Below are 21,414 nucleotides of genomic sequence, written 5' to 3' on the forward strand. Positions count from 1 at the left end.
GCCAGGGCTGTTCTAAGCACTGGGGTAGATTCAAATTAATCAGGTTGGACGGGGCGCACAGTCTCAATCCCCGTTTTACAGATGAGGGAACCGAGGCCAGAGAAGAGAAGTAGACTTGCCCATGGTCACACAGCAGACATGTGGCAGCATGGCTCAGTGGAAAAAGCCCAGGCTTGGGAGTCAGAGGTCATGGGTTCCAATCCCAGTTCTGACACTCATCAGCTGTATGACTTTGGGGAAGTCATTTAACTTCTCTGTGCCTCAGTCACTTCATCTGTAAAATGGGGACTAAGACTGTGAGCCCCACGTGGGACAACCTGATCACCTTGTATCCCTCAGCGCTTAGAACAGTGTTTTGCACACAGTAAGCACTACACAAATACCACCATTATTATTATTATTATGTGGCAGAACCAGGATTAGGATACAGGACCTTGTGGCCCCCAGGCCCGTGTTCTATCCGCTAAGCCACACTGCTTCTCTTCACTTCTCTGTGACTCAGTTCTTTCATCTGTAAAATGGGGATTAAGACTGAGTTCCATGTGGGCCATGGACTGTGTCCAACCTCATTGGCTTGTAAGATATAATAATGATAATAATGGTACTTGTTAAGTGCTTACTATGTGCCAAGCACTGTTCTAACTGCTGGGGTAGATACAAGTTAATTAGGTTGGACACAGTACCTGTCCCACATAGGGCTCACACTCTTAATCCCCATTTTACAGATGAGGTAACTGAGGCCCAGAGAAGTGAAATGACTTGCCCAAGGTCACACAGCTGACATGTGGCAGAGTCGGAATTAGAACCCTTGACCTCCTGACTCCCAAGCCCGTGCTCTATCCACTAAGACACGCTGCTTCTGGTATCTACCCCAGCACTTAATACAGGGCCAGGAACATAGTAAGTTAGTGCTTAGAACAGTGCTTTGCACATATTAAGTGCTTAAAAAATACCATGAAAATAAAAGTCCTCGTTTTTTTGTTTTTTTTTTTAAAGAATAGCTGTGAGACAGGACATGCAGATGGTGAAAAGAGGCCAACTAGATTGTAAGCTGCATAAAGGCGCTTTGCACACAGTGAGCGCTCAATAAGGACAATCGAATGAAGAAGCAAACTGATCGATTGATGAAAGAGACGTTTCCTGGAGAACACGATCTTACCAGGTTGCCCATCAGTTCGGAGATATCTCCTATTCCGGCCGGAAGCTCTTTCTTTGGGCTACTGTGGTATCGTTCCGCTTCCTTCACTTGGACTAGCTGCTCATCCAAAGCTTCTTTCTGGAGGAGCAGCTTTTGGGTGTGACCAGCCTGGACACCCAAGTCCTTCTCCAAGGCCGATATCACTCGCTCTTTCCCTTTTATCTCGTCCATCTAGAATGAATCAGAAAGGCCATTAAGATTCGTGGCACGGGGGGAAACCCTTCCGGTCTTACTCTGTGACTCCACGTGGATGGCGTGAGCGAAGAATTTCCATCATTTTCACCAGGTGCTAGAAACCTCTTCTAGAGGTGTGTGGCATTCATCGCAGGAAGTAGATGGTTTTAAGTCAGTCAGTCCATCGTGATTATTGAGTGTTTACTGTGTACAGTAAAGGCTCAATTTCAAGCAAAAACTCTTCACTATTGGCTTCAAAGCTGTCCACCACCTCGCCCCTTCCTACCTCATCTCCCTCCTCTCCTTCTCCATCCCAGCCCATATGCTCCGCTCCTCTGCCGCCGCTCACCTCCTCACCGTCCCCCCGTCCTCGCCTATCCCGCCGTCGACCCCTGGCCCACGTCCTCCCGCGGTCACGGAAGGCCCTCCCTCCTCACCTCCGCCAAACTAACTCTCTTCCCCTCTTCAAAGCCCTACTGAGAGCTCACCTCCTCCAAGAGGCCTTCCCAGACTGAACCCCCCTTTTCCTCTGCTCCCCCTACCCTCCCCATTGCCCCAAACTGTTCCCTTTGCCCAACCCCTGCTCTCCACCAAACAGTCTTTATGTATATATGTACATATTTATAATTATAATTCAATTCATTTTTATTAATGATCTGTACATATCTATAATTCTATTTATTTAGGATGATGCTACCGATGCCTGCTTACTTGTTTTGATATCTGTCTCCCCTCTTCTAGACTGTGAGTCCATTGTGGGCAGGGATTGTCTCTCTTTGTTGCTGATCTGTACTTCCCTAGTGTTTAGTACAGTGCTCTGCACACAATAAGCAATGTTCTGCACATAGTAAGCGCTCAATAAATATGATTGAATGAATGAACGAATGAACAAATACAATTGAATTGAATGAATGAATACAGAACGCTGTACTAAGCACTGGGGAGAATACAACGCAATAAACGGACAGATTCTCTGCCCGCGATAACCTTACGGACTAGAGGAACAAGAACACGGTTTATCCTGTCTATTAGGAATGATCCCACAATGTGACAGGGATTGTGAGCCCTTCATTGGCCTTTTCAGCTACACCAGCTCTCAGGTTCACTCACAGGGGAACCTTCACCACTAATATTGACATCTTGGATTTCAGAGAACAACTCTATCCTTGCACTTATCATCATGATACTCAGTGAACAACAAGAATCGGTCTCCCTCGCTAGACTGTAAGCTCGTTGTGGGCAGGGAATGTGTCTGTTTATTGTTCTATCGTGCTCACCCAAGTGCTTAGCACAATGCTCTGCTCAGAGTAAGCGCTCAATGAATACGACTGAATGATCCAAACATTCTAAAAAGCCAAAAAAAGAGGCATCCTCCCAAAGAACGCATGTTCAGAGTAGACGCAAGCATAATTCTTGACTGGCTTGGAATTATCAGTGGCATTCATTGAGCCACCTCTCAGGGTCGCATCTGGAGAGTGTCCAGTCCTCTTCCAGTCTCGACTACAGGAGGGAGGGTCAAGCAGAGGCCTGTCCATTCCATTCCTAGCTTGGCCAGTGGCTAGCGAATGGCAGGCCATCGGCTACTAATCAAAACTCCCCCGTGCTGGGCAGCAGCGGCACGGGAGAGAGTTGAGGGTGGAGACTCATTTACCGTGCGGAAGACTGCAATGGGAAACCACTTCCGGTTTTTACCAAAAAAACTCCACGGATCCGCTACCAGAACAACTGCAGATGAAAGCGGAGCATTTGGGGAGAGATGTGTTTATGGCATCACTATGGGTCAAGACACGACTCAAAGGCATAAGACAATAACAATAATTCACTGAGCCCTTACTATGTCCAGAGCACTGTACTAAGTGTTTGAGCGAGTTCGATACAACGTAATTAGCAGATACGTTCCCTGTTAATAACGAGCTTACAGTCTAGAGGGAAAGACAGATTGGAGAAGCAGCGTGGCTCAGTAGAAAGAGCACGGGCTTTGGAGCCAGGGCTCATGAGTTCGAATCCCAGCTCTGCTATTTGTCAGCTGTGTGACCGTAGGCAAGTCACTTAACTTCTCTGTGCTTCAGTTCCCTCGTCTATAAAATGGGGATTAAGACTGTGAGCCCCACGTGGGACAACCTGATTCCCGTGTGTCTACCCCAGTGCTTAGAACAGTGCTTGGCACATAGTAAGCGCTTAACAAATACCAACATTATTATTATGTTAATATGAATAAATAATTCATAACAAACTTATAGGTATTATCTGGGCTCATGAGTCTCCATAGGGGAGATGAGTTTTTAATGAGCCAAACTGCCATTTTATCATGATCACTTCCAGTTTTTTGTGTGTGTGTGTGTTTTTTTTTCCCCCCCCACACTCACAAACCCACACATGCCACTAAAATAGGCACTATTATTATACACTGTGTGATGCCCAGTTTCATAAACTAAATCCAGCACAGACTGGATTTCCCTATAGAAAAATTTTCATTTTTATAGTAATCATTTTTGCTTTTTCCTGATATTTAGCTTTAGGCATTCTTGGAAAGATGGCATCACCCTGGTCATGTGCAGCTCATTTAAATCATGCTCTAATTTGACTTTCACTCCTCTCTCATGCTTTTCTTTCCTTTTTACATTTTTGAACACAAATTCCAACCCAGAACATAAAAGAGATTTTAATAGGGAAAATAGATGATACATAACTATAGACAATCTGGGGCAAAACATTTAAAAGACATCTTTCAAAACGCTTAACGCTTGCCGAAGTGCCGTGTTGCTGCTGCTGATCTTCGGTGCCAATAGAAACTGCCACTCACACACATTTCAGGGGAAAACTGCTTTGAAAGACGGTAAACGCAAAGGAAAACCAAAATCAGCAGTTGCCGTAGAAACCCGATTCCGCGTGTGCGTTTTCAGAAAGCATCTTGAACATATAGAAAATAATATGTAGTCTGTTCTCTTCATTTCAGAGGCTTCCAATTATTTTCACACTTTTCCTTAGCACCCCCAGTTTGGGGTATATATAGGAAGTGACGGGCTAGAGTCTATTGCGGCGCTCAGTACATAGACCTGCACTCAACTTTAGAACACGTTAGTAATAAATGCTCTTAATTTAATTTCCGCAGCCTTGTCAAAAAACAATCTTAAGGCTAATAGTATATTTCCTTTCCTATTTTCTCTAAGGCTGCCTGAGGTGGAGAATCAAAAAGAGTGTTTGGCTTGATTTTATGGCATATTTTATGCATACTTGTTGCTAAAAAATAAACATGAATAAGTCAGGAGGTTTGAAAGGCATCGTTTGCTAATCCAATATGTTCTGTTAAAAAAAAAAAAAAATTCATGACAGGATTGTAGACAACCCACTCGCTGGATGGTGTTGCCATAGGCAACAGAATTTCCCTGCTGAAAGAGGGAAAAGACATTTATCAAATGTAGAGATAATGGGGAAAGCAAAGGACTTGTTCTCTTCCAAAGATTTTTTTTTCTAAGATCACTGAATGTTCCTTGGGAAAATGTATATCTAGTTTTTTGCTACTAGCGTATGCACTGACTATGCTGAAGTGGGGCTTTGAAACACATTTAGAATATTCATTTGTATCTAGCTCAGTCGGTCAATTCTTTTATGTCAAAGATTGGTTTTAATTTTAATTCACATCAGTAGATATGTTGTAATATTAATTTTATATGTACATAGTTTCATAGGAAGTATGAAGGTTAGGTCTCAGCTGTCCCGTAATAATCAGAACCAGTCTTATTTTGGCAAGGCTGGGGAGAATTTTTATGTTTACTTTTTTATGGTAATTGTTAAGCTCTTACTCTGTGCCAGGCTCTATATTGAGCACTGGGGTAGATACAAGGTAATCAAGTTGGACACAGTCCATGTCCCACATAGGGCTCACAGCCTTAATCTCCATTTTACAGATGAGGGAACTGAGGCACAGAGAAGTTAAGTGCCTTGCCCAAGGTCACACAGCATTCAATAGTATTTATTGAGAGCTTACTATGCGCAGAGCACTGTACTAAGCGCTTGGAATGTACAAATCGGTAACAGATAGAGACAGTCCCTGCCCTCTGAAGGGCCTACAGTCTAATCGGGGGAGACGGACAGACAAAAACAATAGCAATAAATAGAATCGAGGGGATGAGCATCTCATTGAAATAATAGCAAATAAATAGAATCAAGGTGATGTACACTTCATTAACAAAATAAATAGGGTGATGAAATTATATACAATTGAGTGAACCAGCACAATGCTGAGGGGAGGGGAAGGGAGAGGGGGAGGAGCAGAGGGAAAGGGGGGAAAAGAGGGCTTAGCTGAGGGGAGGTGAAGGGGGGGTAGAGGGGGAGCAGAGGGAAAAGGGGAGCTCAGTCCGGGAAGGCCTTTTGGAGGAGGTGAGCTCTAAATAGGGTTTTGAAGAGGGGAAGAGAATTAGTTTGGCGGAGGTGAGGAGGGAGGGCGTTCCAGGACCGCATTAAGGAACAAACACAGAAATTTAAGTAGGACTAAGAAAACTCTGCACATAGTAAGTGCTCAAATTCACTGCTTGACAAATACATAAATTCTAGAAAAACAATGTTTTGGAGAAAATCTGTTGGTGAACTGCAGAAAAAGACTAGTCAAAAAATGCTGTAATTAACGTACCTCGGAAGGAAGTCGGTATATGGACAGAATAGCAAAAATAGATCATTACCTCCTCGAGTTCAGGGATAGAACTCTCCCAAGCAATTTAGACAGTCTTTTTCCCATAGTAGGAGACCAATAATTACTGCCAGTCAGGAAAAGGGAATCTGTTCTTTAGACTCCAAGCTCGCTGTGGGCAGGGAACATATCTGCTAATGTTGTTGAACAGTACTCTCCTAAGCACTTAGTACAGTGCTCTGTACATAATAGGCACTCAATAAATACCATGAATAGACTGAAGTGAAATACTGGGATTCCAGGTTCATGGCTCTGATTACGGTAAGAATAAGCGGAGATAGAGCATAGAGTCCATGGTATCTTGGATAGCAGCAGTTAAGAGGGAGAACTAATAGTAATACTAATTATGGTTTTTGGGAATCGCTTACCTTGTGCCTGGCCCTCCTGGGTCAAGAAATCCCGACTCCACTGCCCTTTCCCCAAGTGCTTAGTACAGTGCTCTACGCATTATGGGCAGAGAATGTGTCTGTTTATTGTTGTATTATACTCTCCCCAGCGCTTAGTACCGTGCTCTGCACACAGTAAGCGCTCAATCGATATGACTGACTGACTGGTAACGCAACTATTTGGTGGACTCATTGTGCCAAGATGCCCCCGTCTACCCTTCCCCCACCTGCATGAATTTACCTAAGGCTCTTGGGGGATGAGGGGATGATATTGGAAAAATGTTTACCCAATATTATCCCAGCGGGCCTTCAGAGCGTTAGATCACCAAGAACCAAGGAAATAACTCCCACGATCAGAGTAACGTAAAAACAATTAAAACCCACAAAGGCTTCATTATTTTTAAATCATCTATGGGGTTGGAACTTTTCTCTTGGGGGGGGTGGTATTTGTTAAGCGCTTACTATGTGCCAAGCACTGTTCTAAGTGCTGGAGTAGATTCAAAATAATCACATTGAACAGAGTCCCTGTCCCTCAATCCCCATTTTACAGATGAGGTAACTGAGGCACAGAGAAGCTAAGCGACTTGCCCAAGGTCACACAACAGACAAGTGGTGGAGCCGGGATTCAAACCCACGACCTCTGACTCCCAAGCCCGGGTTCTTGCCACTAGACCATGCTGCTTAAAACAACAGACTAATAATCCCTCATTGGATTTATGTGCATATCTGTAAATTATGGATTAGAAATTACTTATTCATTCATATTAACGTCTGCCTTCCCCTTTAGGCTCCCGGCTCCGCCGCTTGTCAGCTGTGTGACCTTGGGCAAGTCACTTCACTTCTCTGTGCCTCAGTTACCTCATCTGTACAATGGGGATTAAGATTGTGAGCCTCACGTGGGACAACCCGATGACCCTGTATCTCCCCCAGCGCTTAGTACAGTGCTCTGCACATAGTAAGAGCTTAACAAATACCAACATTATTATTATTAAACTCATTATGGACAGGGAACGTGTATGCAAATTCTGTCGTATTATACTCTCCCAAGCGCTTAGTACAGTGCTCTGCACATACGCACTCGATGAATCCCAGCGACTGATTGATTCGATGAATGAATAAGGAAAGGGAAGCCCTAAAGCTCCAGAACAAACCACTGAGCGTGTTCAATAAATAAAGATGCTTTAGTCAATGGGGAGAGCACAAAGAGTTGCCAGTCAGCTACGAAACCAACTGGCGATCGGGCAGAAAAATGCCAATCTCTGAGTCAACTTTGGGTAATGGTTTCACTTGCTCTATTGGATTCCGGGAACCCCAAAGTGGACTGTAAACTCCACTAGATCCCGCGGGCAGGGATCGCCTCAACCGATCCACCTCTACTCTCCCAAGTGTTTAGCGCAATGCTCCGCACACAGTAAATCCTCAATAACCCCGACTGAGTGATTGAAAGCCAGAGAGGCAACTCTTCGGTAATGAGCCTAATGCTAATATAAAACAAACCCATAATTTTGCCAATAAACCTCTAAACCCAGGTGAGGATGAAGAAGTCTATCTAAATGTCAGAAAAAGCTAGACAGGAGCTCTCTTAATCTCCTGAGAAGAAGAATATTGGCAGCACTTTTGTACCTTTCCTACAGCACTGATGTACATATCTGTCATTTTATGTATTTAATTGGTGTCTCTCCCTCTAGACTGTAAACTCGTTGGGGGCAGGGAATATGTCTATTTTGCTGTATTGTACTCGCTTGTACCAAGTGCTTAGTACAGTGCTACGCTGTACTGAGAAGCAGTGTGGCTCAGTGGAAAGAGCCCGGGCTTGGGAGTCAGACGTCACGGGTTCGAATCCGGGCTCTGCCACTTGGCAGCTGTGTGACTGTGGGCGAGTCACTTCACTTCTCTGGGCCTCAGTTACCTCATCTGGAAAATGGGGATTAACTGTGAGCTTCACGTGGGACAACCTGATTACCCTGTATCTACCCCAGCGCTTAGAACAGTGCTCTGCACATAGTCAAGCGCTTAACAAATACCATCATTATTATTATTATTACTCTGCATACAGTAAGCACTTATTTTCTTCTAAGAAAATTTCCATTTTTAGTAAGCTTTTCTGCTTATTGTTTTTACTGACTGTTTTTACTTATTGATTTTTGTTTTTGCTGCGATCTCTCCTTGGCAATTTGAAGGAAAGAAATCCCTCTCCTTTTTTAATCTCAAGAACCACATGAAACCACAATCAATCAGTGGTATTTGAGTGCTCCCTGTGTGCAGAGCACTGTACTGAGCTCTCTGGAGAGCATAAGACAGTAGCACAAATTCTGCCCCCAAGTAGCTTACGAGCTAGACAGGGAGGCAGACGTTCAACTAGATTACAGATAGACAAGTACGTAAGCACCGAGGCGGAAATAACAACAATAATGTTGGTATTTGTTAAGTGCTTTGTTAAGAGCCCCATGTGGGACAACCTGCTTACCTTGTAACTACCCCAGCGCTTAGATCAGTGCGTGGCACATAGGAAGCGCTTAATAAATAGCATAATTACCAATATTATTATTATTCTCTGTGCCTTGGTTCCCTCTTCTGTAAAATGGAGATTAACAGTGTGAGCCCTATGTGGGACAGGGACTGTGTCCATTGTGACTTCTATCTACCCCGGGGCTTAGAACAGTGCTTGGCACACAGTAAGCGCTGAACAGGTACCAAAATGATTATAATTATCATCGAGACAGAGGAGACGCCGCGCCCAGATGGGGTTCGACTCACCAGCCTCCGGATATCCCTCTCACATTCCCGCTTGATTCTATTGATCTCGTCCTGATGGGTCTGATAGGCCACCCTGAGGTCGGCGGCCTTGGTCTTATCGGCCTGCACCATGTTGCTCAGGGCTTCCTCCACCTGCTTCTTCCCGGACTTGAGCTCCAGGATCTCCTGCTGCAACTTGACGCGCTCGCCGTCGAAGGTCCTCCTGGCCTCCTCGCGGGCCTCGTTCCACAGGGCCGTCTTCACCTTGTCGGCCGCCCCGTCCCGGAGCATCTGCAGGCTGGCCTGGAGACGCTGCACCTCCCCGTCTTTGATTTTCGCCATCCGGGCCAGGTCCTGCTCATGCTGCCTGCTCAGGGCCTCCCGTGCGGCCTGTAGCTCCTTCACCTTCTCCTCGTGCAGCTTGGCCCGCAGCTCCGAGATGAAAGCCGTGTGCTTGTGCTGCTCCTGTTCCCGCTCTTGCTTGACCTCCTGGAGCCTCTCCCTCAGCTTGCCCACCTGCGGCACCGGAGACAAAGAGGGGTCATTCGTTCCTTCGGTCGGATTTATCGAGCGCTTATTGGGCACGGAGCACTGCGCTAAGGGCTTGAGAAGTACAGCGTGGCAATCGAGATAGACAATCCCTGCCCACACCGGGTTTACGGTCTAGAAGGGGGTTACCCCGGGGGGATCATCTGAGGGGCGACTATTGCTCGTTGGGAAATTTCTTATTCAGGTGTCTCTCCCCCATCTAGACTGTGAGCTCATTGTGGGTAGGGACTGTCTGTCTCTATTTTTCTATTGTAATAATAACGATGATGATGGTACTTGTTACTTCTCACTCTAGGCTTCAAGGCTCTCCATCCCCTCGCCTCCTCTTACCTCTCCTCCCTTCTCTCTTTCTACCGCCCACCCCGCACGCTCCGCTCCCCTGCCGCCCACCTCCTCGCCGTCCCCCGTTCTCGCCTGTCCCGCCGACGACCCTTGGGCCACGTCCTCCCGCGGTCACGGAAGGCCCTCCCTCCTCACCTCCGCCAAACTAATTCTCTTCCCCTCTTCAAAACCCTACTTAAAGCTCTCCTCCTCCAACAGGCCTTCCCAGACTGAGGTCCCCTTTTCCCTCTGCTCCCTCTACCCCCCCTTCACCTCTCCGCAGCTAAACCCTCTCCTCCCCTCTTTCCCTCTGCTCCTCCCCCTCTCCCGTCCCCTCCCCTCGGCACTGTACTCATCCGCTCAACTGGATACATCTTCATCACCCTATTTATTTTGTTAATGAGATGTACATCAACCTGATTCTATTTATCTGCTATTGCTTTAATGAGATGTTCTTCCCCTCGATTCTATTTATTGCCATTGTTCTTGTCTGTCCGCCTCCCCCGATTAGACTGTAAGCCTGTCAAAGGGCAGGGACTGTCTCTATTACCGATTTGTCCATTCCAAGCGCTTAGTACAGTGCTCTGCACACAGTAAGTGCTCAATAAATACTACTGAATGAATGAATGAATGTTAAGTGCTTACTATTTGCCAGGCACTGGAATAGATACAAATTAATCAGGTTGGACACAGTCCAACCATCTCCCCCTTCTAGACTGTGAGCCCACTGTTGGGCAGGGATTGTCTCTATCTGTTGCCGAATAGTGGTTTCCAAGCACATAGTACAGTGCTCTGCACACAGTAAGCGCTAAATAAATATAATTAAATGAATCGATGAAAGTCCCTATCCCAAATTGGGCTCTCGCACTCTTAATCCCCTGACAGATGAGGTAACTGAAGCCCAGAGAAGTTAAGTCATTTAAGCCAAGGTCACACTGCAGACAAGTGGTGGAGGCAGGATTGGAACCCACCTGGGATTTGACTCCCAGGCCCGTGCTGTAGCCACTACACCATGCTGCTTTTGCTTAGTACAGTGCTCTGCATACAGTAAGCACGTAATAAATTTGATTGAATGAATAAACAAATGAATTAATGACCAGGACACGAGTCTGGTATGCAAGATGCAGATCGTGGAACCAAGTGGGACTCTAACTGGAGTAGAGGAGAAAGCCCGAGTCTGGGAATTAGAATGACACGGGTTCTAATTCCGGTTCTGCCACCAATCTGACGGGCGACCTCAGACAAGTCACTGTAATTTAGTTATGTATGAATATTAATTTCTATTTCCCCCTATAGACTGTGAGCTCGTTAAGGGCAGGGAATTTGTCTGTTTGTTATACTCTCCCAAGCACTTAGTCCAGCACTTGGTACAGTGCTTGGCACATAGTAAGCGCTTAACAAATACTGTAATCATTATTATTACAATGCTTTGCACACAGTGAGTGTTCAATTAAATATGAGTGAATGAGTAAATATGAAAGAATGAACTTCTCTGGGCCTCAGTTCCCTCATTTGGAAAATGGGGAAAATGGGGATTGAAACTGTGAGCTCCAAGTGGTGTAAGGACTGTGTTCAACCCAATTTGCTTGGATCCACCCCAGTACTTAGTACAGTGCCTGGCACATAGTAAGCGCTTAACAAAACCATTATTATTATTATTATTAGTGGAAGGAATGCGGGCCTCAGAAGAAAGGTGGGTTCTAATCCTGGCTCTGCTGCCTGACCACTGCGTGGGTGTGAGTGAGCCACTTGACTGCTCTGGGCCTCAGTTTCCTCGTCTGTAAAAATGGGCATTTTATTCTGGCTCTTCCTGCCCCTTAGACTGTGAATCCTATCTGGGTCCAATCTGATAATCTTGTATCTACACCAGGACCTAGCACACTTAATAAATGCCACATTTCTTCAAAGTATTATTTTGAGGATAGAAGAGATCAATCGGGAAAATGTGAGGAGCTTCGCCTTCTTTCCAAACATCTTCCACTCCCTCGTGACAGCAACAACCGCAGTGGTGGTATTTAAGGGCTTATTATGCACCAAGATCCTGCTGTGTGATCTGCGTAATGCACTTAAATTTTCTGTGCCTCAGTTTCCACAACTGTAAAAATGGGAATTAAATGCCTGTTCTTCCTTCTGTTTAGACAAGTGAGCCCCATATGGGACAGGAACTTTATACCAACTATTTAATTTGCCTTATCCCAGGGTTTAGAAAAGTGTTGGACACATGTAAGTGCCTAATACTGTAAAATGCACTTTACTAAGCGCTGGGATAGATGCAAGTCAATTAGGTAGGACACAGGCCCTGTCCTCATGAGGCTTATAGTCTGGGTGGGAGGGAAAAACAGATATTTAATCTCAGTGTTACAGATGAGGAAATTGAGGCCCAGAAAATCAGGTAACTCATCAAGTGTCTCACAGCAGGCAAGTGGCTGAGACAGGATTAGAGCCCAGGTCCTCTGTCTCCCAAACCGGTGTCTCCCACCCAGAACTATGCCAAACTGCCTCTCCTTCAGAAATTCCCTGAAAACCCACTCCTTAAATACAGAAGTTTTCTCTCCTGGGAAGAGGAAGTTTTGCTTAACCTCACCCCCCCATCTTATCTTACGCCGTCGAGTCGTCTCTGACCTATAGCGACTCTACGGATGCAACTCTCCCAGAAGGCCCCACCTCCATCTGCAATCGTTCTGGTAGTGGATCCACAGAGTTTTCTTGGGAAAAATCCAGAAGTGGTTTACCATTGCCGCCTTTGGCAAAGTCAACATGAGTTTCCGCCCTCAACTCTCTCCTGTGCCGCTACTGCCCAGCACAGGGGAGTTTTGACTTGTGGCCGATGGCCTGCCACTCACTAGCCACTGCCCAAGCCATGGATGGAATGGACAGGTCTCTGCTTGACTCTCCCTCCCATAGTTGAGACTGGTAAAGGACTGGAAACTTTCCAGGTGCCACCCTGAGGATCCCCAGTCTACCACTGTTTCCCAAATAAGCACCCATAAGTCACAAAACCCCAAACGGAGCTCAAAGCCGCAGAATCAAAATGCTTTCAGTTTACAGTTTCCACAATGGAGGTCCGACTATCCTGCTGCAATGTTAGTTTGCTCATATGATGCTCTTTGCTTAAAACGTAAAACACGTGTGAGCTCTGTGTTCAAGGCCAACTGGGATGCTCTTGAAATGCACTGGTGGAACAGGATGACCACAGAAACGGAGTAAAATTTGCTTAAGACATTTACAATCATTTATTTTGCATGTTACAAAGCTCTTTTTAAAAATATACATTCCTGTTTTTGGTGTGTTTTTTTTTTTCCCTTATAGACTTATAGACCAAGTCATCTCTGGGATCCTCAAATTGACTTAAAGATCCTGATCTGCCATTTTAGACGCAGAAAGCTTAGTGCCAGTGGAGCATCACTTTGAACTGCAGACTGGGTTTGCCTCACAAACAGTTCAAAATCAATCTGGTTCTCCAAGTGAATCCCAGCATGGAAGGCCGGCAGATTGGGGGTGTCAGCAGCTTCACCTTTTCCAGTTTTGAGGGTCAGACTGCCACACGTGGAGTGCTGCTTTTTTATGCATTAATGGTACTTGTTAAGTGCTTACTATGTGCCAGGCACTGCACCGAGCACTGGGGTAGATACAAGGCTGGACACATTCATGGTCCCATGTGGTGCTCACATCCTCAATCTCCATTTTACAGATGAAGTAACAGGCACAGAGAATTGAAGTGATTTGCCCAAGTTCAAAGCAGACAGGTGGCAGAGCTGGGATTAGAACCCAGATCCTTCTGACTTCCATGCCCTTGCTCTATCCACTAGGTCATGCTGCTTCTCACCACTTGAATACATTCCGATTATGGAAGGTGTCTAGAAAAGGAAATCATAAATATTCTTTAAACTCGGCAAGAACCCCAACTGCTAGATGCCAGGAATCATGTCTACAAAGTCTGTTTTGTTAATTTGTACTTAGTAATAATAATAATGACTGTGATATTTGTTAAGTGCTTGCCACGTGCTAGGTTCTGTATTAAGTGATGATGATGATGGCATTTGTTAAGCGCTTACTATGTGCAAAGCACTGTTCTAAGCGCTGGGGGGGAATACAGGGTGATCAGGTTGTCCTGCGTGGGATTCGCAGTCTTAATCCCCATTTTCCAGATGAGGGAACTGAGGCACAGAGAAGTGAAGTGACTTGCCCAAAGTCACACAGCTGACAAGTGGCAGAGCTGGGATTAGAACCCATGACCTTCTGACACGCGGGCCCGGGCTCTATCCACTACACCATGCTGCTTCTACCCCACCACCGGCTCAATTTACTTTATCCAGGACTCAACCTCTCCTTCTTCTAGAGTCACCTCCTCTTTCAGGGCAGAGAACATGCCTTCTCCCTGTACTGTGCTCTCCCAAGTGCTTAGTACCGAGTTCTGCCCAAAGAAAGCACTCAATAAATACCATCAATTGAGTTCCCTAAAATTCCACATCACACAGGTCAAATAATATCTGGTATGGATTGTATGAAGTAGTGGATAGAGCAAGGGCCTGGGAGTCAGAAGGTCATGGGTTCTCAACCCGGCTCCGCCACTTCTCTGCTGTGTGACCTTGGGCAAATCACTTCACTCTCCCGTGACTCAGTGACCTAATCTGTAAAATGGGGATTAAGACTGTGAGCCTCACGTGGGGCAATCGGATTATCTTGTACCTACCCCAGCGCTTAGAACAGTGCTCAGCACATAGTAAGCGCTTAACAAATCCACAATTATTATTATTCTGATCCCAGCTCCACCACTTGTCCGCTGTGGGGCTTTGGGTAAGTCACTGAATCTCTCTGTGTCTCAGTTACCTCATCTGTAAATGGGGATCGAGACTGTGAGCCCCCCAGGGGACATGGACAGTGTTCAAACTGATTAGCCTGTGTCCACCCCAGCGCTTAGTACAGTGCCTGACACATAGGGCTTAACAAATATCATTTACAATTCTTATTGATTTTATTATCATTAATATTATTTTCCTGCTATGTCAAACACCCCCAGCCACTAGCATAAAATCCACTGGGTCTGATTTTAGGTGTTGGAGAAAAGGGGGTGCTCCCGGAGAACTGTTCCCCGCTTCTTCACTGCCACCCATCTCCATGTGTTAGGACTGAAGTCCTCAATGGCCAGAACTGGCTGAGGAAAAACATCCCCAACAGCTCAAAGCTAGATTAAGCACGCGATGGAGGAAGCCATTCCACCCACAATTTACTGACACGGATAAATTTCTTTTCCCTCCAATAATCTGATCTGAGTAGAAAGAGAAGGATGCACTACTCTCTTTGAGGGGAGAATTAGAGTTGCTCCGCTCGGTTGTCATTTAGTGCACCGGCTACAGAAATTACTTAAAGGAGACGATGGGAGGGAAACGGTAATCCCACACGACAAAACATGCGCCTCACCAATTGGTTCAGATTTATTGGGATCCATGTCCTGATGTTTTAAGTTAAGAAGCAAATGACCACGGAGGGGGAGAAAAGAGGGAAATAAAGAGGCAAAGAGATTCAATCCATCAGCTGTAATTTTTAAACAATTACCCTGTTCGGAGTCCCCGCCGAGAAGCAGCATAGCCTAGTGCAAGAGTACGAACTTGGGAGTCAGAGGATGTGGGTGCTAATCCCTCTCTGCCACTTGTCAGCTGCAAAGACCCTGGGCAAATCACATCACTTCTCTGTGCTTCGGTTACCTCAACTGGAAAGTGGGGATCGAGAATGGGAGTCCCCTGTGGGTCAGGGACTGTGTCCAACCCGATTTGCTTGGATCTACCCCAGCACTTAGAACAGTGCTTGGCACATAGTAAGTGATTAACACATACAATAATCATTATTAGCATCATTACAAAACTTGGGGAGTTTGCAACAGAATAAGCAGACATAATCCCTGCCCTCAAGAAGTTCCCAAGAAGCAATGTGGCCTAGTGGTGAGGGCATGAATCTGGAAATCAAAGGACCTGGGTCCTGATCCCGACTCTGCCACATCTCCACTCTGTGTGTCCTGAGGCAAGTCACAACTTTTGTGCCTCAGTTTTCCCATCTGCCAAATGAGGATTCAATACCTGATCTCATCTACCTCTTAGACTGTGAGTCCCACACCACAATGATCGTTCTTATTAAAACCTAGCAGGGGAGAAGCAGCATACCTAGTGGATGGAGCACAGGCCTGGGAGTCCAAAGGACCTAGGTTCTAGTCCTGACTCTGTCATTTGTCTGTTGTGTGACCTTGGGTAAGTCACTTCATTTCTCTGTGCCTCGGTTGCCTCATCTGTAAAACGGGGATTAAGGCTGTAAACTCTATGTGGGACAGGGTCCAATTAGCTTTTATCTACCCCAGTGCTTAGAAGACAGCCTGGCACATAGTGCTTAATAAATATAAAAAAAGGTAGACTAAAATAAATTCAGAGTTTTGCATTCTGCCCCATTGGAATGGTATACACTGGATTTATGCAAACACGGAGCTACTCGTAAACATCAGTGGTACTTAGTGAACGCTGACAATGCACACAGCACTATACCGGAACTATTGAAAAAAAAAAAAAAAAGGAATGTCTTAATCTTCCTCTTAACCTTCCCTCCAACCAAAAGAAATATCAAAACCACTCCCGACAACCTTTCCTTGAACAACAGGAAAGCAGCATAACCTAATGGCTAGAGTCTGGGGCTCAGAGTCAGAAGGAACTGGGTTCTAATCTCGGCTCTGCCACGTGTGTGCTGTGTGACCTTGAGCCAATCACTTCGTTTCTCTGGGCCTCAATTCCCTCACCTGTAAAATGGGGATTTAGACTGTGAACCCTAGGTGGGTAAGGGATTATGTCCAATTCGATTGCCTGGTACCTACCACAACACTTAGTATAGTGCTTGGTGCATAGTAAGCTCTTAAATACCATTCATTCAGTTGCATTTATTGAGCTTTACTCATCCTAAGTGCTTGGAAAGTATAATACAGCAATAGAGACAATCGCTGTCCACAATGGGATTACAGCTGGGGGGGGGGAATTATTATTATTATTGTTATTTTACTAATCTATCAAGTGGCAATGAGGCAGATGTTTGCAAAATCAGGACCATGGGCAGAGTTTGAAGAATGCTGAGGCTTAGAAGCCTGCTGAGATCAGGAAGCAGAGAGGGAGGAGGGGGGTTATTTGGAAGCCAGCATGACCTTTCCCCCATCCCCCGGCTTTGATGCTGTCTGCCTTCTGGATCCCACTATGTTTATAAGCACCTGGCTCATCTCCATGGATTCAGGCCAGAGGAAACTGGCATTAACTGTTGATTATTTCTTGGGAAGCAGCTTGGTCTAGTGGAAAGAGCATGGGCCTTGGAGTCAGACGACCTGGGTTCTAATACCGCCTCTGATAATTGCTTGCTGTGTGACTCTGGGCAAGTCACTTGACTTCTGTGCCTCTGTTTCCTCAAGTGTAAAATAGGGATTCAATACCTGTTCTCCCTCCCACTTAGACTGTGAGTCCCACGTGGGACAGGGACTGGGGCAAACTAATCGATCTCTACCTACCCCAGGGCTTAGAAGAGGGCACAGTAAGCACTTAAATACTATGAAAAGGAATATCGTGCCAGAGTGAATTCTCCACCAGGGTATTGGGTGTGGCCTGGCAGCCCGGGGACCTAAGGTTCTAATCCTGGCTCTGCCACTTGACTGCTGGGTGACCTTGGCCAAGTCATTTGACTCTTTCTTAGGTATCTGTAAAGTGCTAGGGCACGTGGGTTCTAATTCCAGCTCTGCCACTTGTCAGCTATGTAACTTTGGGCAAGTCACTTAACTTTTCTCCCCCTTTTCTGTTTCTGGGGTTTTGCTCATCCTCTGAACTGTCAGTTCTTTGTGGGCAGTGAAGGCATCCGTTTATTGCTGTATTGTACTGTCCCAAGTGCTTAGTACAGGGCTCTGCACACAATAAGCGCTCAAGAAATATGATTGAATGAATAAACTTCTCTGTGCCCCAGTTCCCTCATCTGTAAAATGGAGATTACGACTGTGAGCCCCACACGGGACAACCTGATTACCTTGTATCAGAAGCAGCATGGCATAGTGGATAGCACCAAGGGTCAGTTCTTGGTCCCCTTCTATTCTCCATCTATACTCACTCCCTTGGTGAACTCATTCGCTCCCACGGCTTCAACGCAGATGACACCCAAATCTACATCTCCTCCCCTGTTCTCTTCCTCCCTCCAGGCTCGTATCTCCTCCTGCCTTCAGGACATCTCCATCTGGAAGTCCGCCCGCCACCTAAAACTCCACATGTCCAAGGTGGAACTCCTTATCTTCCCTCCCAAACCCTGTCCTCTCCCTGACTTTCCTGTCACTATGGACGCCACTACCATCCTTCCCATCTCACAAGCCCACAACTTCGGTGTCCTACTTGACTCTGCTCTCTCATTCACCCCACACATCCAATCCGTCACTGAAACCTGCCGGTATCACCTTCACAACATCGCCAAGATCCGCCCTTTCCTCTCCTTCCAAACTGCTACCTTGCTGGTACAATCTCTCATAACATCCCGACTGGATTATTGCATCAGCCTCTTCTCGGATCACCCTTCCTCCTGTCTCTCCCCGCTCCAGTCTATACTTCACTCTGCTGCCTGGATTCTCCTTCTACAGAAACACTCTGGGCATGTCACTCCCCTCCTCAAAAACTTCCAGTGGTTGCCTATTAACCTTCGCATGAAGCAAAAACTCCTCACTCTTGGCTTCAGAGCTCTCCATTACCTTGCCCCCTCCTACCTCACCTCCCTTCTCTCCATCTACAGCCCAGCCCACACACTCCACTCCTCTGCAGCTAACCTCCTCGCAGTGCCTCGTCCTCACCTGAACCACCGTTGACCCCTGGCCCACGCCCTTCTGGCCTGGAACGCCCTCCCTCCTCACCTCCGCCAAACTAACTCTCTTCCCCTCTTTAAAGCCCTACTGAGAGCTCACCTCCTCCAGGAGGCCTTCCCACACTGAGCCCTCCCTTTCCCTCCGCCCCTCCTTTCTCCCCATTCCCCCTCCTCTCTCCCTCTGCTCTTCCCCCTTCCCCTACCCATAGCACTTGTGAATATTTTTATATATTTATTACTCTATTTTATCAGTGATGCATATATATCTTTGATTCTATTTATCTTGATGGTATTGATGCCTAACTACTTGTTTTGTTATCTGTCTCCCCCGTTAAGACTGTGAGCCCGTCGTTGGGCAGCGATTGTCTCTATTCTGTTGCCGAATTGTACATTCCAAGTGCTTAGTACAGTGCTCTGCACACAGTAAACCCTCAATAAATACGACCGAATGAGTGAATACAAGTTAGTCAATTTGGACATAATCCATGTCTCACAGGGGGCTCACAGCCTTAATCCCCATTTTATAGATGAGGTAGCTGGAGCACGGAGAAGTTAAATGACTTGCCAAAGATCACACAGTAGGGAAGTGGCGGAGCTAGGATTAGAACCCAGGTTCTCTGACTCCCAGGTCCACGCTCTATCCACTAGGCCATGCTGCTTCTGTGTGCCCCAGTTTTTTCTTTGGAGAAATGGGGATTAAAATGTCTGTTCTCCCTCTCCATCAGTCGTATTTATTGAATGCTTCAGGGTACGAGGCACTGTACTAAGCACTGGGGAGAGTACAACATAACAGAATTGGCAGATACATTGTTTGCCCACAGTGATTTTAGGGTCTAGACAACTGTAGATGCTCCTTTAGCTTGGGAGCTCCGTTTAGGGCAGGGAACTTGTCCTTTTTACCTCACCCTGCCTTGCTCCCTTTATTCATCCCCCACCCAGCACCACACCACTTATGTCCATATCTGTCATTTATTTATTTCTCTTAATATCTGTCTCCCTCTCTGGACTGTAAACTCGGTGTGGGCAGGGAATGTGGCTGTTTATTGTGGTAACGTCCTCTTCCAAGCACTTAGTACAATACTCTGCACACAGTAAGTGCTCAGTAAGGACAACTGACTGACTGATCATCCTGCCTCTCGCTTAGTTTAGCGTTTGGCTCATAGGAACCTCTTAACACCCCAATTTTTGAACACCAAGTCCTGTATGGTACAGTACAGAGGCCGCGAAATGTAGCAGCATTCATTCCTTCAGTCGTATTTATTGAACGCTTACTGTGTGCAGAGCACCGTACTAAATGCTTGGAAAGCACCATTCGGCAACAGATGGAGACAATCCCTGCCTAACAGGCTCACAGTCTAGAAGGGGGAGACAGACAACAAAACAAAACAAGGAGACAGGCATCAATACCATCAAAATAGATCAATAGAATCATAGATATATATACACATCATTAATAAAATAGAGTAATAAATGTGTGCAAATATACAGAAGTGCTGTGCAGAGGGGAAGGGGGTAGAGCAGACAGAGGGAGTCGGGGTGATGAGGAGGGGAAGAGGAGCAGCACTGCATTTAGAACAACTCTACGTGCTTAGCAAAAACTGTTTTCTTCCTATAGCACATCTAGCTGGTTGTGGATTGTGTTACAACACAAAGGACTCGGGCTGTAGAAAGAATGTCCCACTGTTCTTCAATTAATGGCGGTTAGCGAGTGCTTACTCTGGGCAGAGATTTATCCAAACTGTGAAAGGAAGCCACTTGATTTCTCTGTGCCTAAGTTTCCTCATCTGTAAAATAGGGATTCGATCCCTGTTTTTCTTTCTGAGACTGTGAGCCCCAGGGCTAGGGACTGTGCTTGATCTGATGAACTTGTCTCAACTCCAGTGCTTGGCACATAGTAAGTGTTTAGTTACCACAATCAATATTATTATTATTACTTGTTTTAACAGAGTGACTGTACTTTCAAATGCAGATAGAATTGCTGAAATTTAAAACTCTTCAATAACCAGACACTAGGGAGACCAAGATCTGCCTGGGTTACCATGACAACCTCTGTGGTACACGTGTGCAGTTTTAGTGACTTTCCAGGAATGGATCTGAGAGACAGGTGAAACTTGCCCAAAAAGCCAAAAACTTAAGCAGTCACACTGAAAACCAGGCAAATTGCGCATGAAAAACTAGTAGCGGAAGAAACAATTGGGATGTTTTCTTACCCGTCCAGCAGGTTTTGGAGATGCTGTCCTCCTACTGAGCCTTCTCAGACTCTCTCTTCCATGACCAGGGCCCCTACTGGGCAGCCAGCAGCAGGGTCTGATGGCGAGAGCCTGGGCCTGGGAGTCAGAAGGTCCTGGGTTCTAATCCTGGCCCCGCCATTTGTGTGTTTTGTTAGCTTGGGCAGTTCACTTCACTTCTCTGGGGCTCAGGTACCTCAACTGGAAAATGGGCATTAAGACTGTGTGTCTCAAAGGGGACATAGACTGTATCTGACCTGATTAGTTTGTATCTACCCCAGCGCA

The 21,414-nt window shown here is 46.1% G+C and overlaps 1 protein-coding gene and 1 non-coding gene across 4 annotated transcripts in view; one reads left to right on the forward strand and one right to left on the reverse strand.

The window, feature by feature from the left end:
• JAKMIP1 (janus kinase and microtubule interacting protein 1) overlaps positions 1-21,414 on the reverse strand; it is a 216,175-nt gene that overhangs the window by 71,502 nt on the left and 123,259 nt on the right. For all 3 annotated transcript variants that reach the window (XM_039911942.1, XM_039911943.1, XM_029063608.1), the window contains exons 4-5: positions 9,203-9,697; positions 1,160-1,369 (exon numbers count right to left, since the gene is read on the reverse strand). In XM_039911942.1, coding sequence (XP_039767876.1) covers positions 1,160-1,369; positions 9,203-9,697 — 705 coding nt within the window. The remainder of the gene's footprint in view (positions 1-1,159; positions 1,370-9,202; positions 9,698-21,414) is intronic.
• On the forward strand, positions 2,823-2,960 carry LOC114811366. Its single transcript, XR_003759070.1, has one exon. It is a non-coding gene; the product is annotated as a small nucleolar RNA SNORA7 (small nucleolar RNA).

The sequence above is a fragment of the Ornithorhynchus anatinus genome, chromosome 4, assembly GCF_004115215.2.
Source record: "Ornithorhynchus anatinus isolate Pmale09 chromosome 4, mOrnAna1.pri.v4, whole genome shotgun sequence".
Classification (NCBI taxonomy): Eukaryota; Metazoa; Chordata; class Mammalia; order Monotremata; family Ornithorhynchidae; genus Ornithorhynchus; species Ornithorhynchus anatinus.